The following is a 27,866-nucleotide window of genomic DNA, read 5'->3' as shown; positions in this document are numbered from 1 at the left end:
TTGGAGTATTGTGCGCAGTACTGGAGACCATATCTCCAGAAGGATATTGATACTTTGGAGAGAGTTCAGAGAAGAGCTACTAAACTAGTACATGGATTGCAGGATAAAACTTACCAGGAAAGATTAAAGGACCTTAACATGTATAGCTTGGAAGAAAGACGAGACAGAGGGGATATGATAGAAACTTTTAAATACATAAAGGGAATCAACAAGGTAAAAGAGGAGAGAATATTTAAAAGAAGAAAAACTGCTACAAGAGGACATAGTTTTAAAGTAGAGGGGCAAAGGTTTAAAAGTAATATCAGGAAGTGTTACTTTACTGAGAGAGTAGTGGATGCATGGAATAGCCTTCCAGCAGGAGTGGTAGCTGCAAATACAGTGAAGGAGTTTAAGCATGCATGGGATAGGCATAAGGCCATCCTTCATATAAGATAGGGCAAGGGGCTATCCATAGTACTCAGTATATTGGGCAGACTAGATGGGCCAAATGGTTCTTATCTGCCGACACATTCTATGTTTCTATAAGAAGAATGGGCAATTTAGTTTATAAGATGTTCCTGGAAGCAATGAATAGCTGTGTCTGGATGCTTTGTTGAGTTACAAGAAAGCTGGGTACTTGTCCCGTGACGTCACGACAAAGGAATGCAAGATAGCCAGTGGCATGTGTGCACACTAACAATAAGGCATATTAACAGCAAGGAAAAAGTGAATGTATAAATTGAGGTACTGACTGTGTGGAGAGTAACCACTTACATTTGTATAATGGTTTATGTGTATTGTAGAATGCACAGGGGTGTTTTGTTTTATTGGAGCTCCAAGGGATTTCTTTTATGAGTTCAAAGAACTAAATGTGTGTGTGACGGAGGCCTTTAGGTCTGTCTGTTTCTATGTCTGTTTAATTATATGTTGAATGTTATGTTTGTTACTCATAATATGTGGACCAGTGATCTGACCTCATACAGAGACAATGACTGTTAGAGGGAGGATCACACAGCCCAACCAGGAGGGGTAGACTTAGATGACATAGAGGGGAGGGAGGAGAAAAGGTGGACAACACAGGACACTAAGACAACTCCTTTTGCTCCCCCCTTAACTACAAGCCACCTCTATGAAGAAAGAAGCTTTTCTTTGCCTTTTAGGATGTGTGTTCACTGGGTATACACCTGATATGGCATAGACACTCAGTATGTTTGTCAGGTATATTGTGATTATATACCTGTATTTTTCGCTTTATAAGACGCACCTAGGTTTTAGAGGAGGAAAATAGGAAAAACATATTTTGAACCAAATAACAGAATATTTCACACTGTTATTGTGGATCTGCAGATGACACTGTTATGAGGATAATTGGGAGATCGTGGATGATGCACTGTTGTGTGACTATAATCCCACTCATCCTAAAGAATACAACCATGGACACTGCAGTACATGGGTGTATTCTTAAGGATGAGGGGGAGTTATAGCCACATTTAATATTAACAATGTCCAGGGACTATACTGGAATTGGCCTGTTTTTTTTATTAAATATGACTATAACCCTCCTCATTCATAGGAATGCATCCATGTACTGCAGCACTTGGGTGTATTCTTAAGGATGAGGGAGGTTATAGTCACATTTAATATTAACACTGTCCAGAGACTTTACTGAAATTGACGTGTTTAAATTAAATGTGACTATAACCTCCCTCATCCTTAAGAATACACCCATGTGCTGCAGTACATGGGTTCATTCCTATCCTATGGCTGAGGGGGTTATAGTTATATTTAACACACAGTTAATTTTTAAGTCGGCCCCTGAGCTGTCACTCACCCAGGGCCTTTAGGTGACAGTGCAGGGGATAGCACAGGGCAACGGAGGCCACTAAAACGTCTTGCTTCCTCCTATCTCACATCAGCGGTGCTCTGTAGCCGGGCTGGAGGGAGGGAGTAGGCTTATTGGTGGAGGTGGCAGTTCCCGCCTGCGCTCACCACCAATCAGCAGTATATGTGGGCGGCAGAGCAGAGGAGAAGGAGAACTGCTCTACTCTCTCCTCCTCTTCTATGGAGCGGACGAAGGCGGCAGCTACATATTAGGGATATGTGGGCTGGCGGCATTCAGTTTAACTGAATGTTTAACTGACGCCGCTCGCCCCATACTTAAATCGCAGGATCAGGGGTAGGCTAAGTAAAAGCTCCTGCGATACTGCTGGCCAGCTTGATTTTCTGCACTATTGCTTTATAGGACGCACTGACTTTTTCCTCCCACTTTGGAGGGGGGGGGGGGGGGGGGAGAGTGTGTCTTATAAAGTGAAAAATACGGTATATATTGTAATGGGATTAGCTCACGGGATCACCGCCTCACTGCATGTTCTTATGGAAAGGGACAAAGCTTAATTAATTATAAAACATAGGGAAACTGGGTACATCTGCAAACAAAATACCAAATGATATAGAGTATGAACCAATATATAACATTGGATATATTACAAGATTTCTGAATAAATGTGTAATAATAATGTTAATGGTGTTAATTGCTATTATCAATAATCAATGGTATATAATTAAATTGAAATTGCTGGTTAAAAAGGTTTATATTGAAGACAATATCTACAAATGAAAATATATTCAAGCAGATGTTTTTATTTTACACCACAATGTGTTATGAGTAACTAAAGGAAGTGATGTTATAGTATTATCACGTGACAAAGGCCATCCAAGACTATGATGATTGATTGCCATTGTTTATGTAATGTGTTAAGAACAAAGATGCGGACCATTCATAAAGTGCAACCTACTTTATGTATAAGTTTTTATTTTGGATATGTTATCACATATTGGACCAAATACTGAACCAATAATTGAGAATAGTACATGTACAGTCAGGTCCATAAATATTGGGACATTGACACAATTGTAAAATTTTTGGCTTTATACACCACCACAATGGATTTTAAATGAAACGAACAAGATGTGCTTGAACTGCAGACTGTCAGCTTTAATTTGAGGGTATTTACATCCAAATCAGGTGAACGGTGTAGAAATTACAACAGTTTGCATATGTGCCTCCCACTTGTTAAGGGACCAAAAGTAATGGGACAATTGGCTTCTCAGCTGTTCCATGGCCAGGTGTGTGTTATTCCCTCATTATCCCAATTACAATGAGCAGATAAAAGGTCTAGAGTTCGTTTCAAGTGTGCTATTTGCATTTGGAATCTGTTGCTGTCAACTCTCAAGATGATATCCAAAGAGCTGTCACTATCAGTGAAGCAAGCCATCATTAGGCTGAAAAAACACAACAAACCCATCAGAGAGATAGCAAAAACATTAGTCGTGGCCAAAACAACAGTTTGGAACATTCTTAAAAAGAAGGAACGCACCGGTGAGCTCAGCAACACCAAATGACCCGGAAGACCACGGAAAAATGGGAAAACTTGCAAAATCGGAGGGTGTTTAAATACTTCTGTTCCTCACTTGTATTTAGAGATGTCCGATACCTGGCCACATTTCTGCAGATTGAGGTAACTGTACATGCGTACTAACTTACTTAGGTGGGGCTAGGACAGTAGAAAACACGTAGTTTTGGAACAGAGAGCGGGGCTCGGTTGAAGACATCATCAGGTAAGATGTCTTGCTACCATCACCTCTGTTAGCCCAGCGATCCGTGCCAGCGCTGGTGCCCCTACCCGCAGGCACAGCCTCTCTCTCTCCCTCCTGCTGCCATGCGCCGTGCTGACAAGGATGGGCAGCAGGTAGCTCAAAGGGGTTGGCCACTCTGTTAGCACTTATTAAAACTATTAAGAAAGTAGGGAGATATTACACTTACTAATATATATTCTTAAGCAGATCTGCCTGGTTTTCCTGCTATTGGCAGCCACGCCCCCTCCTGTCCTGCTCTCACCACGCCCCCTCCTGTCCTGCTCTCGCCACGCCCCCTCCTGTCCTGCTCTCGCCACGCCCCCTCCTGTCCTGCTCTCGCCACGCCCCCCTCCTGTCCTGCTCTCGCCAGTGCCTCCGGAAGTCCGCTCCGGCCCCATTCACTTTAATGGGGACGAGTCGGAGATGCGGCCACAGCAGGACAAACATGCTGAGAGGCGGCCGGACAAAAAATGCAGCGTGCTGGACATTAGTGAATGGGGCCGGAGCGGACTTCCGGCGGCACTCGTGGGCTAGCGTTAGCACAGATCTGGCAGGGGAACAGCCTGCTAACGATAGTGTGAAAGTAGCCTTGTCGTGTGATGATAGACTGGAGGCTCCTCTCTATGTCAGCAGATCGATTTCTACAAATTTATTCATCAGAGTTCTTGTGCAACAAAGATCTGTCCCCCGCTCAACAGCGCCCCTCCTCCGGCAGTCCGTGCACCTAAACAGAGATCTATGACGGCTCAGAGCTGCCGTGGATTTCTGGCTTCATTTGTGTCATAAAACTGGCGGAAATGAATATAAATTTGTTGGGGCGACTGGTCACGCCCCCTCCCTGCCATTGTCACACCCTTTTTTTTTTTTTTAAGGCACAGTTAAAAAGTCGCAAAAACATAGTTTGCAACTTTTTAACGCCACTTTTCAGAAACAAGGGAACTATAAATTCCCCCCTCTATTCATTTTGTTCATGGCTTAAATCCAATGGTGCAACTAGAAATGACCGGGCCCTACAGCAAGTTTATGAACAGGGCCCCTCCCTCCCCGCCAGTAACATATGTATAATACATTAGCATCATATTCCTGTGTGCTGCTGGGGCTGGGGCGTACTTCCTATTGTTATGTCTGTACAGCAGTTATTCACTGAGTAATTGATAATATCTGAGGGGCTCTTGTCTCTATGGAAACACAGGTGGGCGGGATGTCATGTGACTGCTCCTCTGAAAGTGCTTGCTGCAATGCATGCTGGGATATTTACTTTCACTTTACAGCTGCTCCTCCCACACAGCCGGTCTGAGGAACCTCCTCCAGGGAGCCGCATCATGCTGAACAGGTTACAAAAATGATATACAGCCAGTACATGTCACATGATAGAAATACTTCATGGTTTTGGCTATTGTCTAGGGCACTTTGGATTTTTGATACTTAGGGTGGCCAACCCCTTTAACTGTTGCATCTGTGCTCCATGCCAGAGTTTACTTACTGCTGGAGACCTGCACTGTTTGTTAGGGCTTGCATGTGTGTGTCTCTCCTCCCTTGTGAGGCAGCACGTACACGCCCTCTGTCTTACCAGCCTATGGCTGAATTGCAGGAAGTATTTAAAGGCGCTTCCTACCCCAGGAAGATGCCTGAGCAACTCGTGGTCACTAGCTTGTCTAGTTCTGTGTGTGAAGGTGTTTTTGTAGTTCTGCTTTGCTATGTACCGGACCCTGCTTTGGAATTATCTGATTTTGCTTGTTTGCCTCCTGCCCCTGACATTGGACTTCGTTTACGGACCTTGCTTGATCACTGCCTGCCCTGACCTTGGACTTCCTGACCACTTCCTTCCCCACAGTGCTTGCACCTGTATTTCTGACCCCCTGGTCAGCTGCCACTGACTCGGGGACAGCTCTGGAGTGGCACCTGGCAACTACTGCCCAAGCCTATCCTCTCCATCAGAGGCTCTAGTGAAGACCAGGTAGACCAGGTAGTTGCTTAGTCACACCCCTCCAGAGTACAGCCAGTCAGTGGTGCAATGGGTCCACACCCGCTTGCATAACAACCTCTCTTTGTATCATATGGGCATCGGCCGAGTGCCATGTTGGGCAGTGGTCGATGGAGGCCACCCATCTGTCTCATGACTTGGTGACTGCCACTTTACTTAATCTTTGTAGGTCTTAATATATATCCTTTATCATAGTTTTAGTAAACTCTTTATGCACCTAAGTGGTGTTAAGTTTTCCCAAACTTCCAATCTCACGATAATACAGCTGAAAGTGCTGGATGGATCAAATATGGCAGATGGATTATTGACAGAAGGAACAGTAGCCTAAAAGTAGCTGCCATATAATATAGTCATCAAACAGGGGCGGTTGCACAGAGGAGTCTTGTTGGTTATCAGAATGTACCACACAAATCGCTCCACCAACTCGACCCACATTCGACGTAGCTAATACGTTCTTTTAGTCAGTGTTTTGCATCAGTATTTGATCAGAATCTGTAAACTAAGAGCTGGAGTGGGTCAAAAACACAGATGAGATGCAAATAATTCTATTACATTTTATCTCCGTTTTGGACCCACTTCTGTTTTTGGCTTACAATTACTGACCAAATACTGGTTTATAGATGCTCAAAATACAGGATTGTTTTTGTTGTTTTATGTTCTCCTGACAGATCAGAAGAACAGAAACAGTGATGTTAACACAGCCTTAATGCCACTTCTGCTGCCCCCTCTTCCCACCCTGTTATGGGGCCACTTTTGTCATGGTTACTGCCACCGCTGCTGCTGTCGCCACCATCTCTACTCTGTCATGGGGCCACTACTGCCACTGCCACCGTCCCCACTCTGTCATAGAGCCACTATTGTCACTGTTACTGCCACTGCTGCTGTCATCGTCCCAACTCTGTCATGGGGCCACTACTACCGTTGCTGTTGCCGCCATCATCCCCACTCTGTCATGGGGTCACTACTGCTGCTGCCGCCACCGTCCCCACTCTGTCATGGGGTCACTACTGCTGCTGCCACCGTCCCCACTCTGTCATGGGGCCATTACTGCTGCTGCTGTTTCCACCGTCCCCACTCTGTCATGGGGCCACTACTTGAATCTTGGGGCCTTACACAGTTAAGTCCCCTGCGATAAATGATTAGGAAGAGTGGCCTGGGTATACCAGATGTATTGCTATTCATGACAAATTAATTTGGAACAAATCAAATTTCTTGACGAACTTTGGTGAATCGTTCGAGTCCAATTTTTACCAAACTTCGCTCATCTCTAATGACATCACAACAGTGTTCCGATCAGTTAACTCCAATGACCTCACAACTGGTTCAGGCAGATAAGCTCCTGGGACATCACAAGTGGATTTTAATCAGGTAATTGCTGTGACATCACAACTTGTTCAGTCAAGTAAGATATTGAGGCTTTGTGTCAGGTAAGCTGGAGTGATATCATAACTGTGTTCCGGTGTCACGGGGTTCCGAAGGTGCACTCGGTCCCCCATTGCCCGCAGAACTGTTGCTTAGCTTTTGGAATGAGGTTCTGTGTTTGACCTCATTCCCAGGGCGGCTTTACTAGCTGGGTGGCTCCCAGCTCCTAGTCTGCCTTGAGCGCCGAGCTGATCACTCGGTGCTCGACTGGTTGGTCTGTCGGTCATGTGATGCTGGCCACGTCACATGACCCTCACTCCCCACTATAAATACAGGCAGCCTGCTGGCTACAGGTTGCCTGTTAATTTCTAGGTTCCTGGCTATTTGTTGGACTTCTGAATATTTACCTGATCCTGTTCCCTGACGATCCTCTGCCTGCTCCTCCTGTACTGCGCATACATCCTGGTATTGTGACCTCGGCTCCCACCTGACTACTCTCTTAGGACTCCTCTTGTACTTTGCTACTCTCCTGGTATTTGACCCCGGCTTCTCCTGACCATTCTTTGCTTAATCCGTTGTACTGCGTAGCTCTCTTGGTTCTGACCCGGTCCGTTCATGTTCCGTATTTTGTCTTGTCTGTCTTCCCTGCACATATCCTAAGTTAGGGATTGCCGTCCAGTTGTCCCCTGTCATCAGGACTCGTGAGGCAAGTAGGCAGGGCCAGGGGTGAGGGTGGAGCGCAGTGGTCACTACCCTTCCCCCTGTGTGTGTGTGGACGTGACCGTTACATCCGGTCAGCTAACTGCTGTGACAACTGGTTCAGTAAGATTAGCAATTTGTGACATCACAAGTTGGTTTTAGTCAGGTTAGCTTCTGTGACATTACAGCTGTGGTACTGTGGCTAACTGTAGCAATATCACAGCTAGTTCGGTCAGGCTGTAACATGACAAATGATTCAGTCAAGTCATCTACTGTGACAACACAAGTGATGTCACACCTGGTTCAGTCAGATAAGATATTGCGACATCAAGGAACTGCTGTGATATCACAACAGGTTCATTAAGGTAAGCTATTTATCTAGACATATTTCACTTAAAGGATTTTTCCAGGAGTTTAATATTAATGGGCTATGCTCAAGATAGGTCATCAATATGTGATCGGTAGGGGTCCGATTCCCAGCACCCCACACCGATCAGCTGTTTGAAGAGGACAGACTAAGCAGACTAAGCACAGAGCTGTACACTGTATAAAGACCGCATTTCGGGCAGTTTGCCTCTTTCATCAGGTATCTGAAGTAGGCAAACGACCCCCGAAACACATTATACATGGCAATTTATTATGTTATTTTGTAAGTTTTTATAATAAAAACTAACTTTGAGTACAGTAGTCCAGACCCTGCCTTAATTTCTAAGCAAAAAGCAAAAGAAGTAGTTCTAGAACTGAAGTTTGATTAAAATTTCTGCTGTTTTATTGAGTTGCTTTAGTTAAAGGGGTTCTCTGGGTTTTTAATATTGATGACCTATCTTCAGGATAGGTAATCAATATCAGATCAGTGTGGGTCCGACAACCCGCACCCCGGCTGATCAGCTGTATGAAGGGAAGGCATGCACCATGCACGCGTGCAGTCTCCCGTCATAGACATAGCAGCGGCGAGCTGGAAGAGAGAAGGGAGACAGCACGCGTACACGAGGTGCGCCTTCCCTTCATTCAGCTGATGGGCGGGGGTGCCGGGTGTCAGACCCCCGCAAATCTGATACTGATGACCTATCCTGAGGATAGGTCGTCAATATTAAAAGCCTGGAGAACCCCTTCAACAATTACTTGATTTGTATTCATCTGCAAGTTTAGTTTATATAAGAATGCATTTACCATATTTGAGTCACTGTGGGGCATGGCAATTAGGATTTACCTGTGTCAATTGTGCAGTTTTCACTTCTTCAATAGTTTGTTTCCTCAGTGTATCTGCTAGGTTCTTCAGAAATAAAAAAATATATATAAATTACAATCTAATATTGTAGACGTCACAAGAAAATGGTAAGAAAAAAAGTAAAGACAATGCACAGTTTTGTGTTAAAATTCTTGTATAGATCCAAAGCACCTAAAAGATAAAATGAAGCAACTTTGCAAATTGTCTTGCATAAAAATATCTTAAAAGTAGAAAACACATCTATGTCAAGTAGTTTTGAAATGGGGTTTTGTAAGATTCTGTTTGAACTGGTGTCATGGCTTCCATTCATAATGAAGCTATAATGGATGGATCTCACTGATGGTAAAAACAGTGCAACAGGCTAATGTTACTCTTGCCAACAAAAAGATGAAAAGTTGGAAACCCTATTAAAAAATGCATAATGTCAGTGTAAACATGCCTAAGTTTAAGGGGTTGTTCAGTGCAAGAAAACTGTATACAACTGGTTACAAAAAAATGTAAAAAAGTGATACCTCACACATCATGCCAATGCATCATGTTACCATTACGACATATAGAAAATGCCAGGAATTGTCTGTTCAGCTTTGATTGTGCTTCTGGTTGAAATAAAACATAAGTTCATAAAGGTCCTTTTTTAAAAGGTGTTGCCCAATTGGAAAAAAAATGTATGCAAAAGGCTCAGAGTGGCTTAAAGAGAAAAGGCGATCCCCGATGCCCCCGTTCCGATGGTTACCTGGTCCTGTAGGTTTCTACCTCTTAGCCCAGTCTCGATACAGAGGAAATACCAGGAGATGCCTGCTTGGCAAATCATTGGCTGAGGTGGATATCTGCAGTGGCCATTGACTGGCTGAGCGGGCATCTCCTGGTGTTGAGATGGGATCAAGACACAGAAACCAGTAGGTCCTACTAAGCTTTGGAACGATAGTAGCAGGGATTGGCGAGCTAAGTACTGTCACGAGGGTATCAAGAGCCACGTCTGACTCCGTTATACCCGGGGTCAGGAGGTCGCAGCGGGTGGCTGCGCGCTCTATATCTAAAGATCACGTTGTTTCTTAGTGATTGTTTTCTGTGTTTGCCTTGCTATCCTTTTTGTCTCAATCAGGGATCCGTAGCTTCTCCTCCTCAGCTGTTTCTTGTCTGCCACTCCCAACCTCCTTATATTCTCCCCTCACACTTCTCTAGTTGCCAGTTATAGAGCTTCCTGCCTGGACATCTATACTGACCCACTGGAGTTGTGAATCCTGGTTGTCGTTCCAGAGTGCTACCCTCCGGATCCCTGTTGGGCTTCTTGTTGTCTCCTGTTGTCGCCCACCTGGGATTATATGTTGAGTTTGTATTGTCTGTCCTTCCCTTGGTGTTTTCCTTTAGAGCTAGTGGTGCGGACTAGTGTTCCCACCGCCCTGTTCACTATCTAGGGCTCAGCTTAGGGAAAGCCAGGGCTTTAGGCACGTGATCGGCGTACGGGTGAGGAACCCGTCTAGGGACGTCAGGGCAGCCAGGTGCCAGCCGCTAGGTGAGTCAGGGGTCACCACCTTCCCTCTCACTTGGGCAGGGCCTTCCTTGTTCCCTCCCTCTGCGTCACGTATGTGATAGTCACGCCGACCGTGATATTATAACTGGCCTTTACTTTTTGAGAAAAAAAAAAAAAATAATAATAATTTTTTTTTGTTGTTTTTTTTCTCTACTTAGAATCCAATATGGATCCTATTGCTGCCTTGGCAAAACAGCTTCAAGGCCTGTCTTTGGAGGTGGCAGGATTGAAGTCGTCTGTCCTCCAACAACAGCAGCAAATGCAGCAGACCGCACCCCCAGCGGTTGCTATGGGTAACCAGGTAGTTACAGAACCCAAGGTTGTTCTTCCTGACAGATTTTCTGGGGGAAGGGACAAATTTGCGACGTTCCGTGAGGCCTGCAAATTATACTTTAAGTTGCGCCCTTACTCCTCAGGTAATGAAGAACAGCGGGTAGGGATTGTCATTTCCCTGCTTCAGGGGGACCCACAATCCTGGGCGTTCTCGTTACCCCCTGGTTCCCAGGCTCTCCGGTCAGTGGAGGGATTTTTTGGGGCTTTGGGTCTCATATATGATGACCCTGACCGAGTCGCCCTGGCTGAGTCGAAGTTACGGAGACTCCTACAGGGAGATCGGTCAGCAGAGGAATATTGCTCAGAGTTCCGTAGGTGGGCTACGGATACTCAGTGGAACGACCCGGCTCTCAGGAGTCAGTTCTGCTCTGGGTTATCTAAAAGGGTTAAGGATGCACTGGCGCTGTATGAGACCCCCCTTTCCCTTGATGCTGTTATGTCCCTCTCTATCAGAATAGATAGGCGTCTTAGGGAGAGATCGAAAATTCCTGAGCAATTGGTTACCTCTCCCAAACAACAATTAGTCTGTACTGACTTAGATGAGCCTATGCAGCTAGGCGGAACTTCTCGTCAGGTCCGTCCTCCTGAGGTTCGCCGCAGGGGGGGGGCTTGTTTTTTCTGTGGGGGGAAGGGTCATTTCATTAATGTCTGTCCCTCTTTTCTCAAAAACAAAAGACCGTCGGAAAACTACTAACCCCAGGCTGTGCGGAGGATGTCAGCCGGGGGGTATACGTTTCCTCCATACGAACATCTCAATTTGTGTTACCAGCGGTTATTGTTTTTGGTGTTAAGACGGAGTCTATTTCTTTTTTTCTCGACAGTGGAGCAGGGGTAAATTTGATAGATGCCCATTTTGCCCGCACTATGGGTTTGTCTCTCTGCACGCTGCAGAGACCTATTCCCGTATTCGCTATAGATTCGGCTCCTCTGTCTCAGAGAAACCTCACCCACATTGTTCATAATTTACACCTTCGGGTAGGGGACCACCATAATGAGTGTCTTTCATGTTACGTTCTGGAGGGCCTTCCCTCTCCTGTGGTATTGGGTCTCCCCTGGTTGGTAGCGCACAATCCAGTGGTGGATTGGCAGGCCAGGGAGATATTGGAGTGGAGTGAGCATTGCAGAGAGAATTGCTTAAATAACAATTGCTTAATCGCCTCCATAGCTTCCCTACCTACATTTATTTCGGACTTTGAGGACGTTTTTTCTGAAAAGGGTTGTCAGAAGCTACCACCTCATAGTCCTTATGATTGCCCGGTTAACCTGATTCCCGGTGCAAAATTACCCAAGTCCAGGTTGTATAATCTTTCGGGTCCCGAGAGACAAGCCATGAAAGATTATATCTCCGAGAGTCTGGCTAAGGGACACATCAGACCCTCTTCTTCACCCGTGGCTGCAGGGTTTTTCTTTGTTAAAAAGAAAGATGGGGGCCTGCGTCCTTGCCTAGATTTCCGTGAGCTAAACCAGATAACCATCCGAGACCCATACCCTCTTCCTCTCATTCCTGACCTTTTTAATCAGATTGCGGGTGCTAGGTGGTTCTCCAAACTTGATCTTAGGGGGGCCTACAATATGATTCGTATCAGGGAAGGGGATGAGTGGAAGACAGCCTTTAACACCCCTGAGGGGCATTATGAAAATCTAGTTATGCCTTTCGGTCTGACCAATGCCCCCGCTGTCTTCCAACATTTCGTTAATGATATTTTTAGTCATCTCATCGGCAGGTTTGTAGTCATATACCTAGATGATATCTTAATTTATTCGGCTGATCTGAAAACACATGAGGTGCATGTCAGGCAAGTACTGCAGGTCCTATGGACGAATAAATTATATGCAAAAATTGAAAAATGTGTCTTCGCCGTTCAGGAAATACAGTTCCTGGGATATCTATTATCTGCTTCAGGTTTCCGTATGGATCCTGGGAAGGTCCAGGCAATTTTAGATTGGGATCTTCCTGAGAACCTTAAAGCCCTACAACGGTTTTTGGGTTTCGCAAATTTCTATAGAAAGTTCATTAAAAATTATTCAGTGATCGTTAAACCCCTTACCGACATGACTAGGAAGGGGACTGATTTTTCCAAATGGTCTGACGCCGCTAAAAATGCATTTTCCTCTCTAAAAGAGAGGTTTACCTCGGCACCTGTTCTAATTCAACCTGATGTCTCCCAGCCTTTTATTGTTGAGGTAGATGCGTCAGAGGTGGGAGTGGGGGCTGTATTGTCTCAGGGTCCGTCTCCTGGCAAATGGCGCCCTTGCGCTTTCTTTTCCAAAAAATTATCTTCTGCAGAGAAGAACTATGATGTTGGAAATAGGGAACTGTTGGCGATTAAGCTGGCGCTTAAAGAGTGGCGTCACTTCTTAGAGGGAGCAATCCACCCCGTCACGGTGATTACGGATCACAAAAACCTTCTGTACCTAGAATCGGCTAAGCGTCTCACCCCTAGACAAGCTAGGTGGTCGCTATTCTTTACCAGATTTAACTTTGTAATCACCTATCGTCCTGGGGCAAAAAATACCAAGGCAGACGCGTTCTCGTAGTTTCCCTGGAGGGGGTAATGTTAGTGATCCGGTACCTATTTTACAAAGAGGAGTGGTTGTCTCTGCTGTACGCCCCGGCCTCTTGCCCCTCAGAGAAATTGTTTGTACCGTTAAACCTGCGTCTTGAATTATTAAAAGAACATCATAATTCAGCACTTGCTGGGCACCCGGGTAGTAAAGCAACCTTGGAGCTATTATCTCGTCGTTTTTGGTGGCCAAGGTTGCGTCAGGATGTAATGGATTTCGTGTCTACTTGCTCTACTTGTGCACGCGCGAAAGTCTCTCATACACGTCCAGCAGGGTCTTTATTGCCACTTTTTATCCCCAATAGGCCATGGACACATCTGTCAATGGATTTCATCACTGACTTACCGTTGTCTGCGGGTAAAACAGTTGTTTTGGTAGTAGTAGACAGGTTTAGCAAAATGGTACACTTTATTGCGCTACCCGCACTTCCTAATGCTAAAACTCTTGCTCAGGTGTTTATCAGTGAAATCGTGAAGCTTCACGGGGTCCCTTCCGATGTGGTTTCGGATCGGGGAACCCAGTTTATTTCTAAGTTTTGGAAAGCTTTTTGTTCCCGTTTGGGGGTACACTTGTCCTTTTCCTCAGCTTTCCATCCTCAGTCGAATGGACAGACTGAGCGTACCAACCAAAACCTAGAAACATATTTAAGGTGTTTTGTGTCTGAAAACCAAGAGTTGTGGTCATCATATTTACCATTAGCTGAGTTTGCCATAAATAATCATTATCAGGAGTCCACTGGCAAGTCACCATTCCTTGGTGCATACGGTTTTCATCCCCAATTTTGTACTTTCAAAGAGGGGGGGTCTTCTGGGGTTCCCGAAGAGGAAAGGTTTTCTTCATCTCTTTCATCGGTATGGCAGAAGGTGCAAGTTAACTTGAAAAAGATGAGTGGTAAATATAAATGCATGGCCGATAAGAAACGGTCGCCAGGTCTGGACCTAGGAGTGAATGACTATGTGTGGTTGTCTACTAGGAATATTAAGTTGAAGGTTCCCTCTTGGAAACTGGGCCCTAGGTTCATTGGTCCTTATAAAATAGTAGCCGTTATTAACCCTGTGGCTTTTCGCCTGGAGCTACCTCAGACTTTTAAGATCCATAACGTCTTCCATAAATCATTACTCAAGAAGTATGTTCCACCTCTAGAACCATCACCACTGCCACCTCCTCCTGTTATTGTGGATGGTAATCTGGAGTTTCAAATAGCTAGAATTGTTGATTCTCGTCGGGTCCGCCGCTCTCTTCAGTATCTTGTGCATTGGAGGGGTTACGGTCCCGAGGAAAGAATGTGGGTTCCAGCGTCAGAGGTAAACGCCAACAGGTTAATTCAGGCTTTCCATACCTCTCATCCGGAGAGACCTGGTCCTGAGTGTCCGGAGGCCCCTCGTGAAAGGGGGGGTACTGTCACGAGGGTATCAAGAGCCACGCCGGGGTCAGGAGGTCGCAGCGGGTGGCTGCGCGCTCTATATCTAAAGATCACGTTGTTTCTTAGTGATTGTTTTCTGTGTTTGCCTTGCTATCCTTTTTGTCTCAATCAGGGATCCGTAGCTTCTCCTCCTCAGCTGTTTCTTGTCTGCCACTCCCAACCTCCTTATATTCTCCCCTCACACTTCTCTAGTTGCCAGTTATAGAGCTTCCTGCCTGGACATCTATACTGACCCACTGGAGTTGTGAATCCTGGTTGTCGTTCCAGAGTGCTACCCTCCGGATCCCTGTTGGGCTTCTTGTTGTCTCCTGTTGTCGCCCACCTGGGATTATATGTTGAGTTTGTATTGTCTGTCCTTCCCTTGGTGTTTTCCTTTAGAGCTAGTGGTGCGGACTAGTGTTCCCACCGCCCTGTTCACTATCTAGGGCTCAGCTTAGGGAAAGCCAGGGCTTTAGGCACGTGATCGGCGTACGGGTGAGGAACCCGTCTAGGGACGTCAGGGCAGCCAGGTGCCAGCCGCTAGGTGAATCAGGGGTCACCACCTTCCCTCTCACTTGGGCAGGGCCTTCCTTGTTCCCTCCCTCTGCGTCACGTATGTGATAGTCACGCCGACCGTGATAAGTACTACTTCTTTTATTTTTTTTAACCCACCTATAATTTGCTGCAATTCTTTCCGTTTCCAATCAACTTTTCAATCAAAGTATGTTCTTCATCAGAACCATGTCTGGGAAACCCATTTCCCATAGTATTTCAGAAGGAAATACACTTTAACCAACATGTGCAAAATTTGCAACCCTCCTAACTTAAATTGACAGCTGTTATTACACGGAATGAATGACTTCACCAGTTTAACTCCTCATTTCTATTATTTTGAAGAAGCCCCTTTCAAGTAATGATTAAATTACTCAGAATGAGCGGCATGCAAATCCTAATTTTTGGGTCTGTTTTTTTTTCTATTACTCTACTACAATAACAGTACAATTACATTATTTGCAATGTAGAAATATCACTTCTACCACACACAGTGATTTATCAAGTTACTGATGTTGGACTGGTATTATTTTGAACACTACTGTATATTTACTTGAGACATAAATTCAAAATGTATCACAAAAAAGTTACATTTTCGGGAGGGTTTTCCAATTTCCATGTGACTTTTGGGGAGGAGGGTGTAAAGGTTGAACTTTATAGGCTGGTGTTTTATTTCAACCAGAAACACAAAGTCAATAAAAATATACTTAACCAATGCTTCCTGTTTGCACCATAACTATATACACACTGTAAAACATGTAAAAGTATTCACAGATAGATTCATAGAAAAGTGTTCTTCTTGAAATGCAGTGAAAAAGTATCATACTCCTCATGTTGTCCAAAGTGTACAATGCTCCACAGTATTCTTGCTATACGTTAAAGAGCACTGCCATCTTGTGGAACACTAGCTGCACAGACTTTCATTGTGATTAGGGATGAGCGAATCTACTTTGGATGAAACATCCAAAGTCGATTCGCATAAAACTTTGTTCTAATACTGTACCGAGCAGGAGTTCCGTAAAGTATTAGAATGTATTGGCTCCAATGAGCCAAAGTTATTGCTTTGCGAAGTCTCGCAAAACTGCGCAATAACTTCATAAATTACTTTGTACTGTAAAAAAACATTTCCCAAACTCAGGTTTGGTTCCAAGTGGTACCTTGGAACCGAACCCGAGTTCGGGAAATGTTTTTTTTACAGTACAAATTAATTTATGAAGTTATTGCGCAAAGTCTTGCGAGACAATAACTTCGGCTCATCGGAGCCAATACATTCTAATACTGTACGGAGCTCCTACTCCATACAGTATTAGAACGAAGTTTTATGTGAATCGACTTTGGATGTTTCATCCAAAGTAGATTCGCTCATCCCTAATCACAATGAAAGTCTGTGCAGCTAGTGTTCCACAGTGTACACATTGATGTCCATCTTTCCTTACAGGCAAGCAAGACTAACAAGAGGTCAAAAAAATTTGCACACATTCAAAATGTATGCCAATGTATGAAGAACATTATTTTATTTACACAGAAAAGAACAACCCAACGTGAATGTTCTTGTGAGCAGGACCCTCGTTCCGCATTATAATTGCTCATTAGTTTGTTACTACTATGTAATGTCTGACTTTGTTTGCATGTACATGACACACACATACAGTATACACATATATATTAACACATCTACACACCTTGACATGCACATCTACATACACATATGTATCTATCTAACTAGATAGTTTTTATTAAACATTTTCCAATAGTATACAAATTATAGGGACTATACAGCATTCCAGAAAATACTGTATCAACAAAAAAGGTATACATATCACGCAGCTATGTCTCTAACCACCCCAAGTGAAGAGACGGTTACCAATGAGCCACATCTATATCCTGTCAAAATATAGCCAACAACACAGAGCCTATGTTCAAGGGTTCAGAGTGCGCCATACCCCATTAGAACATCCCACCCACCTATCCTACCATACTCAGGACTTTTTCTGTACAACATAGCGAAAATCAGGTAGGCCACACATGTACAGCAGAAGGAACGTTACCCCAATCTACAGGATCGGACAGGTTAGGAAGAAGGGAACTCCCTACTAGCAGAGAACCATTTGTCCCACAGGGCTGTGAATTTGGAAACACAATTTATTTTCATATAGACTCCCTTCTCAAGACGAAGCACTTCATTTACCCTGCCAAGAAACTCATTAATTGTGGGAGGATACGGGCAAATCCAGTGCCGTGCAATCATCTTCTGGGCCTAAAATAAGCGTTGCACACTAAGAAGTACATTGTGATCCCGTGTACATGGCCCTAAAATACCCAGAATACAAGCTCTGGGATCAAACGGGACTCGGATACGATAATCGTCCCAAATAGTCTTCAAAACTCTTGTCCAAAAGCCCGACAGACGTGTGCATATGTACAGTAGATGCAGGGCCTGTCCCGCATCTCAGACAAGAAGGATCAGGTCTAACCCCAATCCTATATAGGAATAACGGAGTTCTGTATACTCGGTGAATAAGCAGTAGCTGCGACATATGCTGACCCTCGCAGACAGAGCTGTAGCGTCAATGCCAGCTCCTCGTTCCATTGGTCTACCGATATGGGACTTACATCTTTCCTCCATTTCTGCTTGACCAGAAGTAGTCCATCTCCCATAGTAACTTTCTATAAATTAAAGATATTAACCCTTTCGTGGAGTATGTTTTAAACTGTGCCTGAACATACACATATTTACAGTATATATACATATCTACACTATGTGACAGGTATACCCAAAAAGGCACCCATACACAATCTACACACAAACACACTTATTTATATGTAAATTTACACAAACACACTGTGACATATACACTGACAAATGTGCACACTGACACTCATCAGCACATTTACACACACATACATACCAACATGCCAACAATCTCAATTTAGATCGGAAAATTCAACAATCTAGGCCAAAGGAGATGTGTTTTATGCACATTTTCACCAAAAGTGCTTTTTTGGGGGCATTCTTGATGGAGGCTTATATGTCCCAATTTTGGAATTAGAAATGGTGGTAAGTTTTCACATATATGTACTTGCACATATATGTACACACCATGACACAAATGCATACACACATCTGTGCTGTATTTCTTTCTGGAAGATATCCTTCCCAAGTAACATGCCCATTGCTCCATGCCCCCTTCCCAGTGTAGCTGTGGGCATTTGATCTCCAGCCGAGAAGGGACCCTGAAGGTTTGATAAAAAGCTGTTGTGCCATTTTTGTAGTATCAGTAGTTGCACTGGGCCTCTGAGCTTGCCACCTGTAGGTGACAAGAGGTCTCCGGATCTAAACCATGGGCTGGGTTGTTTGAAAATCCGAGGTGCACAACTGCCCCAGGACTGGTGACCCTGGGGTGCCTGAACTCACTGGACGTGTGCGGATACACACATTTCACTTTCTCACATTTGAACGCACTCACCTCCTCTTTGCCCGGGCTAGACAAGATAAGGAATTTTTTCAATTCCATCTGAATGGGGGTAGCCAGACCTCGACTGAGGCTTTGTCATGCTCTAGTGTAGGAGGGAAACCCCACACTGAACATAGGAGGGAAAGGGGAAAGAAAATAAGGCCTAAAAACTAGGGAAGGAAGATGGACACCTCCTAGTGAAAACCATAACCAAAGCCCTGACTGACTACCAGTATGAACAGACCCCAAAGGTACATAGGTGAGTTCATACACAGGAATATCTAAAGTCCTATACAACCCTAAAGGACCCTGGTACTAATAACAGGAATGAGACAACCTGTTCCTCCAAAAGGAAGGATGAACAGAAGTCTCCCTGAGGCCTAATACAAAACAACAAGGAAATGCAACACACAGAAAAGTCAAAATAAAATACAAAAGGGAAAGGTAACACTTAACTTTCAAGAAGCTATGGCAGCACCAGGAACTCAGCCGAGATCCAAACACCAGCTATCCATAGTTCCAACTGAAGCTATAAACCGCACAGCATTGTGGGAGAAACAACTATAAATAGTGAAAGTTAAATGACCATAATAGCAACACCTGGAGGTTAATGGTGTGGCCAGTACTAGAAACAACACAGGCGCCTATTGATCCACAAGGTAAACATGTCAAATCAAACCACGTGTTGCCAGTCTCAAAGATCTCCTGCCACTCACTGTCACGGGGAAATCCGTATGTCTCCGTACGTCCGTGACATGCTTTTGGCCAACACCTGGGGTGGTGGTTCAAGTGTTAGGCAGAACAAGATGGGCACTTTCTCGTTTTCAGCTGAGGATGGCCATTAGTATCGACCCTTGCAGGCGCCTTCTGGCCCAGAGGGTTGGGAAATGGTTTATAGAGGGCCCTTCTCTTAGGAAGAGGGCCTGTGATAAACCGCATCCTAGTGAACTCTGGGTTTTGTTGCAAGGGGTGACATTGCTCAGGCCTTAAAAAAAAAAGAGGAAAAAAAAGCTGTCATCCACTATCGGTATGCAATACTTCTATGTAATGTTCTCCTTTCAATAACAGATAGCACAGTGCATTAGGCTGTGTTCACATCAGTTGTACTGCACTTAACTTATACGTTGGGGGGAAAAAAGGAAATAAAAGTACAGTACATTACACTTTTCAATCCTGCTGAGTCCAGCAAAAAATTATATGTTAAACAGATACCTTTTTTACAATGGAACTCTATGGTGACAGATGCAACTGTATGGCATCTGTCAGAGGCATCCGTGTAACGTATACATCGTGTGTATGTTAAAAGTGGGACAAAAACGTGATGTGAGCACAGACATACATAACGACAGATCCCGAGGAAGGGTGCTGCATGAAAACAAGAGTCACAGGAAAAGGTGAGAGGGCACAAGTGTGAGGTTTTAACCCTGCCGCTCCCCCCCCCCTAATGTAAGAACCCGGTATATGCAGTAGTCTTCACATACGGCACATAAGACCATGCTCTTTTTGTTATAGAAAGTATAATGCTTTCAAATGTCCTGCATGATAATAAGAATAATACTATAAATCTCTGTATACATCACCTTTAGTCGGGATTCTTCTTTAGATGACCGGTCCTCCAGTTCTGATAATTTTCTTTTGGATGCCGCATGGCTAACAGACACATGGGAGAGTTCTTTAGTCGCCATATTAGTCTGCTCCTCATTTCTCAGCTGACTTTTCTGCATGCGCTTGATCTCTGCTTCAAGTTTACTCCTCGTCTTATGACTGTAATATTGGAAAAACCGTTGTCAGACAGTGACCTACAAAGATGTGCATGAGTCAGCATATTAATCATAAAGAATAAAAAATTAAAACCGGGGTAAAAGTTGCATGACGGCGCAGTCTAATCAGGTTATGGCGAGAAAGCAGCAGCTAGTAGAACAAATCCATAACTCATACATTCAACTATAACAACTTGCTCTGTACCTAAAGGCCAGTGGCAGGTGCCATCATACTTCTGTAGACTATCCAATAAATCACATATACTATGTATATATTATTGCCCTAATCAGCCATTTCGTACTTAGCCATTTTTGGAAAGCGTGCATTAGTTTGTGCAGTCTCCCTGCAGAAGTAGACAGAATAGTTGTTCCCAGAGTTAGATATAACTGAGAAATGGTTAAAAGCAAGTACAGAACATAGAATTTTTAAAAACTCACGTTCAAAAATGTGGTCAAGAACTTTATGCCATGGTGTGTGTATTTAAAGGGGTTAGCCAGGATTTTTATACTAATGGCATATAGTTAGGACAGGCCATCAATATCTGACATCCCACACCCCTGCCGATCAGCTGTTCCAAAGTAGCTGCGGCACCTGAGGGGTTAATTGTGCGGATCACAGCCCCCTGTAAGAGATGGGTGCTGCCAGGCAGCAGGGGGCAGTCATGTACACAGTTCGTAGTATATTCTAACTAGAAGCGTCCCCATCACTATGGGAACGCCTCTGTGTTAGAATATACTGTCGGATTTGAGTTTTCACGTCTGTATGAAAGTAGCCTACGGACACGGATCACGGACACGGATGCCAATCTTGTGTGCAGCCGTGTTTTTTCACGGACCCATTGACTTGAATGGGTCCGTGAACCGTTGTCCGTCAAAAAAATAGGACAGGTCATATTTTTTGGATGGACAGGATACACGGAGGCGGATGACAAACGGTGCATTTTCCGAGTTTTCAACTGACCCATTGAAAGGCAATGGGTCCGCAGAAAATCACGGAAAACGGAACAACGGCCACGGGTGCACACAACGGTCGTGTGCATGAGGCCTAACATGATGATTCTTTCATTAGCAAAGGCAAACTAAAAGTACCTGAGAAAAGTTGTTTATTCCCAGAAAACCCTTTAAGCTGACAATTACTGTACAATGTTGATGTGTTTGGTCTGTAAAGCCATTGTAAAATGGCCTCTTCCTATTCTGAGGATAGGCCAATATAAATAATTTGGGGAAAAAACACAGGTAGAGCTTCAAGTGTATTCTTACGAATGATTACTTAACCTGTTTGCAGTTTTCATGGACATGTCCTCATTTTCCAGATCAAGGGTCTTATTTTCATATTCTAAGCCTCGCAGTGCATGAAGTTTTTTATGAAGCTGTTGCTCCAAATTAGATAACTGAGTCTGGAAATCTAATTCCTTTCATGAAAAAGGGAAAACAGTATATATTAGCTCAAAGGTTCTGACTAAACAGTATTTGGCTCAAAGGTTTACTCTTTAAAGTCTGCTGGTGAATTTACTTTTCTAAAAACTCAAATGGCACATAATATATTGTGCAGTTTGTCTAAAAATACATCATACTCATAGCCGAGGGGGGCCCTCATACGTAAGCATACCGGAAGATAAAAAACACAAGGATAGAAAAGGTAGAAAAGCATAACCTAAGCCTGACAAAGACTGTCACCCAATATAGTATCAAAAGTGTATGATCACCATTAAAAGCAATGATATAGATACTGTATATACTATATGACCAAAAGTATTGGGACACACTTATTAATCATTGAATTCAGGTGTTTCTTTGCCACATGTGTATAAAATCCAGCACCTAGCCATGCAGTCTGCCTTAACAAAGAATTGTGAAAAAATGGCTTGTTCTAAAAAGCTTACTGATTTCCAGCGTGGTACTGTAATATCATGCCACCATTAGAAGTCAGTTCATTAAATGTCTTCCTTCCAAGATATTCCACCATCAACTGTGAGTGGTATGATTACAAAGTGGAAGTGTTTAGGAACCACAGCAACTCAGCCATGAAGTGGCAGACCATATACAGATTCAGAACAGGGTCGCTGAGTAATGAGGTGCATAAAAGTCAATAACTGCAGAGTCCAAACCTCCTCTGGCATTATCAGCACAAAAACTGTGCACCGAGAGCTTCATGGCATAGGTTTTCATGGCTGAATAGCTGCATGCAAGCCTTACATCCCCAAGCACAATGCCAAGCATCAGATGTAGTCGTGTAAAGCATGCCACCACTGGACTCTGGAGCATTGGAAACATGTTCTGTGGAGTGATGGATCTCACTTCTCCATCTGGCAATCTGAGGGATGAATCTGGCTTTGGCAAATGCCAGGAGAAAATTGCCTGCCTGATTGCATCATGCCATGTGTAAAGTTTGATGAAGAAGTAATAATACTTTGGGGTTGATTTTCAGAGATTAGCTTAGGCCGCTTAATTCGAGTGAAGGGAAATCTTAGTGCTTCAATATACCAAGTCATTTTGGACAACGGTATGAGTCAAACTTTGTGGGCACATTTTGGAGAAGACCCTTTTCTGTTCCAGCATGACTGTGTCCCAGTGCACAAAGCAAGGTCCATAAAGGAATGGTTGGGTGAGTTTGGTGAAGAAAAACTTGACTGGACTTCACAGAGCCTTGACCTCAACCCCATCAAATACCTTTGGGATGAACTAGAATTGAGACCGAAAGTCAGTGTCCTCACAAACACTCTTCTGGATAAATGGATAAAATAAAACTTCCAGACACACTCCAAAATCTTGTACAGAAGAGTGGAAGCTGTTTTAGCGGTAATGCTTATGTATTTAAATTGGAATGTCATAAAAGCTCCTTTAGATGTAATGTGCAGGTGTCCCAATCCTTTTCTCCATATAGTGTATACTGTATATTCTATGTAAAATTTCAAGGGTTTCTCAAAGATTTTAACATTCATAGGCCATAAAGTTTTGGTCAGCGGGGGTACTGCTGCTTGCAGGGCAGATCGTCCCATTTTCTTGAATGGGACTAGCTACAGTACCTAGCATAGCCAAACATATGTATGAGCCAAACAAAGAAAGACATGCAATGGTGACATAAACACTGCATCAATGTCACTGCATCCTCACCAACCAACATTGATGACCTAAACAAAGCAAATGCATGGCTTCAGAACTGAAACTTCCCAGTATCTGTGCAGACAGGATGACAAGTGACTGCTGAATTTCCCAACATATTGCACAGGCGGAGATTTATGATGAGTAGTATTTTAAAAGTCAAATGTTTGCAAAAAAAGTTGCAGTTGATAGTCTGACGTATACCTTCTCACCTAGCTAACCATACCCCTTCCCCACCCACTTGACTTTTTACACCAGAGATCAATAAATTCTTTCCATAGACTATAAGAGAGTAATGAGCACAATGAACAATGTGTTTGTTATAAGCAATTAAAAAAGAATGCAATTACCAAAATTGCCACTTCTTGTGAAAGTTTAGAATACATATTTGATAGGTCTTTGTATTTCTTTTCTTCATCATCGAGCTCATACTTTAAATCATTTACCTAAAAGGAAAGATAAAGAGGGTGAGTTTTGTGATAACCTTGATTGTCTACAATGCTATCAATACATTCTTTATATACTAGAAACTGTAAATGGACTATAAAATTAGACATTTTCATATATTTCTATAGAAAACATGCAGGTCATATATTAAAGAATCACTGTACCGTCACACAATTTCACTTAATGGAGAATGGTGTAACTAGCAAGTTTCTAAATCACTTCACTTACAAAAATCTGCCTGCACCCACCTGAAAAAAGCTGTAAAGTCATGGCCACTAGGGGTCTCACTTCCACCTACTTTGCAGTCCACTGCCTGTTGTCAGGCAAGATCCATCGTAGTAATAGAGAGACAGAAGAAAGCCCACAGGAAATGGGGGCTAACTGAGATCCTGAGCCTGATTAAAAAAACTGCTTCTACATAGCTTTTGAAGATTATAAGAGCCTCATGAGTGTCTGTAAGGCTACTTTCACACTCGCGTTTTGGGCGGATCCGTCATGGATCTGCAAAACGGATCCGTTACAATAATACAACCGCATGCATCCGTCATAAACGGATCTGTTTGTATTATCTGTAACATAGCCAAGACGGATCCGTCATGAACTGCATTGAAAGTCCATGGGAGACGGATCAGTTTTCTATTGTGCCAGAGAAACCTGATCCGTCCCCATAGACTTACATTGTGTGCCAGGACGGATCCGTTTGGCTCAGTTTCGTCAAGCGGATAGCAAAACGCTGCAGGCAGTGTTTTGGTGTCCGCCTCCAGAGTGGAATAGAGACGGAACGGAGGTAAACTGAGGCATTCTGAGCGGATCCTTTTCCATTCAGAATGCATTAGGGAAAAACTGATCCGTTTTGGACCGCTTGTGAGAGCCCTGAACGGATCTCACAAACAGAAAGCCAAAATGCAAGTGTGATGTATCCCTCCTTATCTGTTCTTTGAGCTCCTAAGCTGAAAACAATCATGGTGGGAAGTAAGGTCACTACATACAGTGCTGACAGATTTTACAGATTTACTGCTTCTGAGTGAAATGCATCTAGCTCTTCAGCAAACAAAGGGGATAATAAGGCTGAAACAGACATTTAGGCAGCCCAAAAACACAAGTTCCTTCACAGTTATGATTGTACAAAGAAGCACAGCCATTATGCAAACTTTTTTGATACCTCAAGTAGACTTCAAAGTGTACCAGAAAATAAATGCCTTGTGTTAAAAGGATTGTATGGGTTTATCATAAAGATATTGTGGTGGAGATGGTTGGTTGATTTGGAAGTGGGTCCTTGAAGTCCTTCCATCCCAAGACTTTCCTCACCAGTTCTCTGGAATGTGCTATCCTGGACAATATCACTAATGCCAAATATCCATAGTTTTACGCATACCGTAAAAACACATCTCTTTAGGAAAGCCTTTCACATTCCCTAATCTGACTCATTTATAGCCCCCTTCCACATTATTCCTCAGAACCTCATCCCTTCTTTCAGCAGTGTCCCCCAAACTCCTTGCACCCAAATGGGTGGTAGGGTGACTGGCTCACACGGGTTTCTGTAACTACCCGATCTTTTAGAATGGATGGCTGGACCATTGTACAAAACAAGCATGCTTAAGCTCATTGTAAGCCCTCGCAAGCAGGGCCCTCACTCATCGTGTGAATTGTTAAAGGGCTTATCTGGCCAAAAACAATTTGTATAAAAAAAACTAATAGTGATGTTCGAAAATAAAAAAGCAGTAATCACCTCAAATATCTACCTCCACAGTGATTGACTGCAGCAGTTACATGCCCCTGTGGCCCAGACCTGCCTAACCCTGGGTGGTGGTGATGCTCACCTCATCCCCGCCGCTGAATCCGGTCATTTGGGCTGCCAGGCTGGCAGTTCTGCTCGAGGACAACATTCATCGACGGGGACAGATGTGACCACTGCAGCCAATCACAGGCCGCAGCGGTGACCTGCTCCCCCAGGGTCACATGTGACATCATGCATGACGCAAGGGGAGCAGGTCACTGTTGCGGCCTGTGATTGATAGGTCCACAGACTGCCAGAGGAGACCTGGGCCTTATCATAAATTAGGCGCATCCTGGGGATACTAAGACCAGCGCAGAAAGCACCAGTCTTGATAAATCTCTCCCATTATGTGCTTGGAGTTATTGTCCCCGGCAGGATATAAAAGAAAATCCTAAATGCACCCACATTTTTTGTATAGAGAGATATCGACAACATCCAACTGTAAATGATACAGTATATAAATGCTTTCTTACTCTGCTCTATACCCTCAGTGCACCTACTTTGGTCCAAGACAGATTGTGATCGTACAGAGAAACTTTGTTTAGAAAGCATAAATTTCTGTAACTCAGCTGAAAAGTTATTTTTTTTTCCCCTTGTAAAGCTTTAAAAAGGTCCACTGTGAAGTGGAAATGATTGCTTACTGGATGTAATGCCTCTTGTTCTGTGCCCTAATTTAAATTAGTTCCCAGTCACAGAAGATGCTGTGGCTGCTTTTTATCCTTCACCGCCAGATGATATAAAACTTAGGCCGATCACTTGTAACTTCCATCTCGCCTTATTAAGGTACTAAACACGTCTTGGGTTACTGAAATTGCTTTCAACCTCGCACTTATCATATGTTCCTCAACATATGCATTATCCAGCAATATGCTGGCACAAACAAAAGTAATGAAGTAAACAGAAGCATTTATTCTATTAGCTTGCACTGATGAACTCACCCATGAAGAGCTGTTTATGGAAAATACCATCAGATAAGCCTGACATAATGCTTACTAGAATATGTCATAGATTTGTCTTCACCAAGTTCAAGACATTAATGCAAAGTAATAGTTTGGCCATTTAATTATTGCAATATTTGATACATGCATCAGGTAGAACCATTACTCAGATTTAGAAAGTGTGGCAGGGAATTACCATCAGGGTTATATGTAAAGTTAGTTTTGCTTGACGCTATGTTGGCCTACTTAAAATGTCGCACATTGTTTGTTACCTTTGTTACATCTTTAAACCCTTTACTCAAAATGCTGTACACGCACGCCATTTGCGTTAAAGGTATGTATGGTGCTGGCTCACAAGTTAAAGGGAACCTGTCACTAAAAAAACGCTCCCCAAATCACCAACATTACCTTAAAGTAGCCAGCAGTATGTTTCTAAAGATCCTTTTCTTCCTCCGGTCAGATGTGCCAAAATCTTGAAAAACAAACTTTAATTCCCTGTACGCTCTATGCTGTCCGCTTGACGAAACTGAGCCAAACGGATCCGTCCTGGCACACAATGTAAGTCAATGGGGACGGATCCGTTTTCTCTGACACAATCTGGCACAATAGAAAACGGATCCGTCTCCCATTGACTTTCAATGCGGTTCATGACGGATCCGTCTTGGCTATGTTACAGATTATACAAACGGATCCGTTCATGACGGATGCATGCGGGGCAGCAGCCTCCTCGCTTTAAGTCAAGATAACCGCGCCCCCTTTCCCTGCCCCTTTGACTCTGGTTGACAGCCCCCAGCAAAGCCGGCCAGAGTCTCACGCATGCGCCCTGACGTCTCTATTAACGTGCCTGCACATTGCTGTATGCCGCTGTTAGGTAGTTTTCAACAGCTAAATGCGCAGGCTCCCAGGTGCAGGTGCGCGTCAAGACGTTCACACGAGTCAAGACTATCGGCTGTCAATCAGAGGCGAAAGGGCAGGGAAAGGGGGTGCGATTATCTTGACTTGAAGCGAGGAGACCGAGGCCCCCTTGACTTCAAACTCTACTGTTACATAGCGCGTATGGGGATGAAAGCTCGTTTGTCAAGATTTTGGCACATCTGACCGGAGGAAGAAAAGGAT

At 43.8% G+C, this 27,866-nt stretch overlaps 1 protein-coding gene across 3 annotated transcripts in view; it reads right to left on the bottom strand.

Annotated features, from left to right (window-relative positions):
• The window catches only part of CCDC178 (coiled-coil domain containing 178), a 461,614-nt gene that overhangs the window by 346,857 nt on the left and 86,891 nt on the right, over positions 1–27,866 (bottom strand). For all 3 annotated transcript variants that reach the window (XM_040433387.1, XM_040433386.1, XM_040433388.1), the window contains exons 9-12: positions 23,939–24,034; positions 21,762–21,898; positions 20,307–20,490; positions 8,871–8,933 (exon numbers count right to left, since the gene is read on the bottom strand). In XM_040433387.1, the coding sequence (XP_040289321.1) occupies positions 8,871–8,933; positions 20,307–20,490; positions 21,762–21,898; positions 23,939–24,034 (480 nt within the window). The remainder of the gene's footprint in view (positions 1–8,870; positions 8,934–20,306; positions 20,491–21,761; positions 21,899–23,938; positions 24,035–27,866) is intronic.

This window comes from Bufo bufo, chromosome 5 (genome assembly GCF_905171765.1).
Source record: "Bufo bufo chromosome 5, aBufBuf1.1, whole genome shotgun sequence".
NCBI lineage: Eukaryota > Metazoa > Chordata > Amphibia > Anura > Bufonidae > Bufo > Bufo bufo.
The sequence above is the reverse complement of the archived record's forward strand: the minus strand, read 5'-3'. Positions and strand labels throughout refer to the sequence as shown.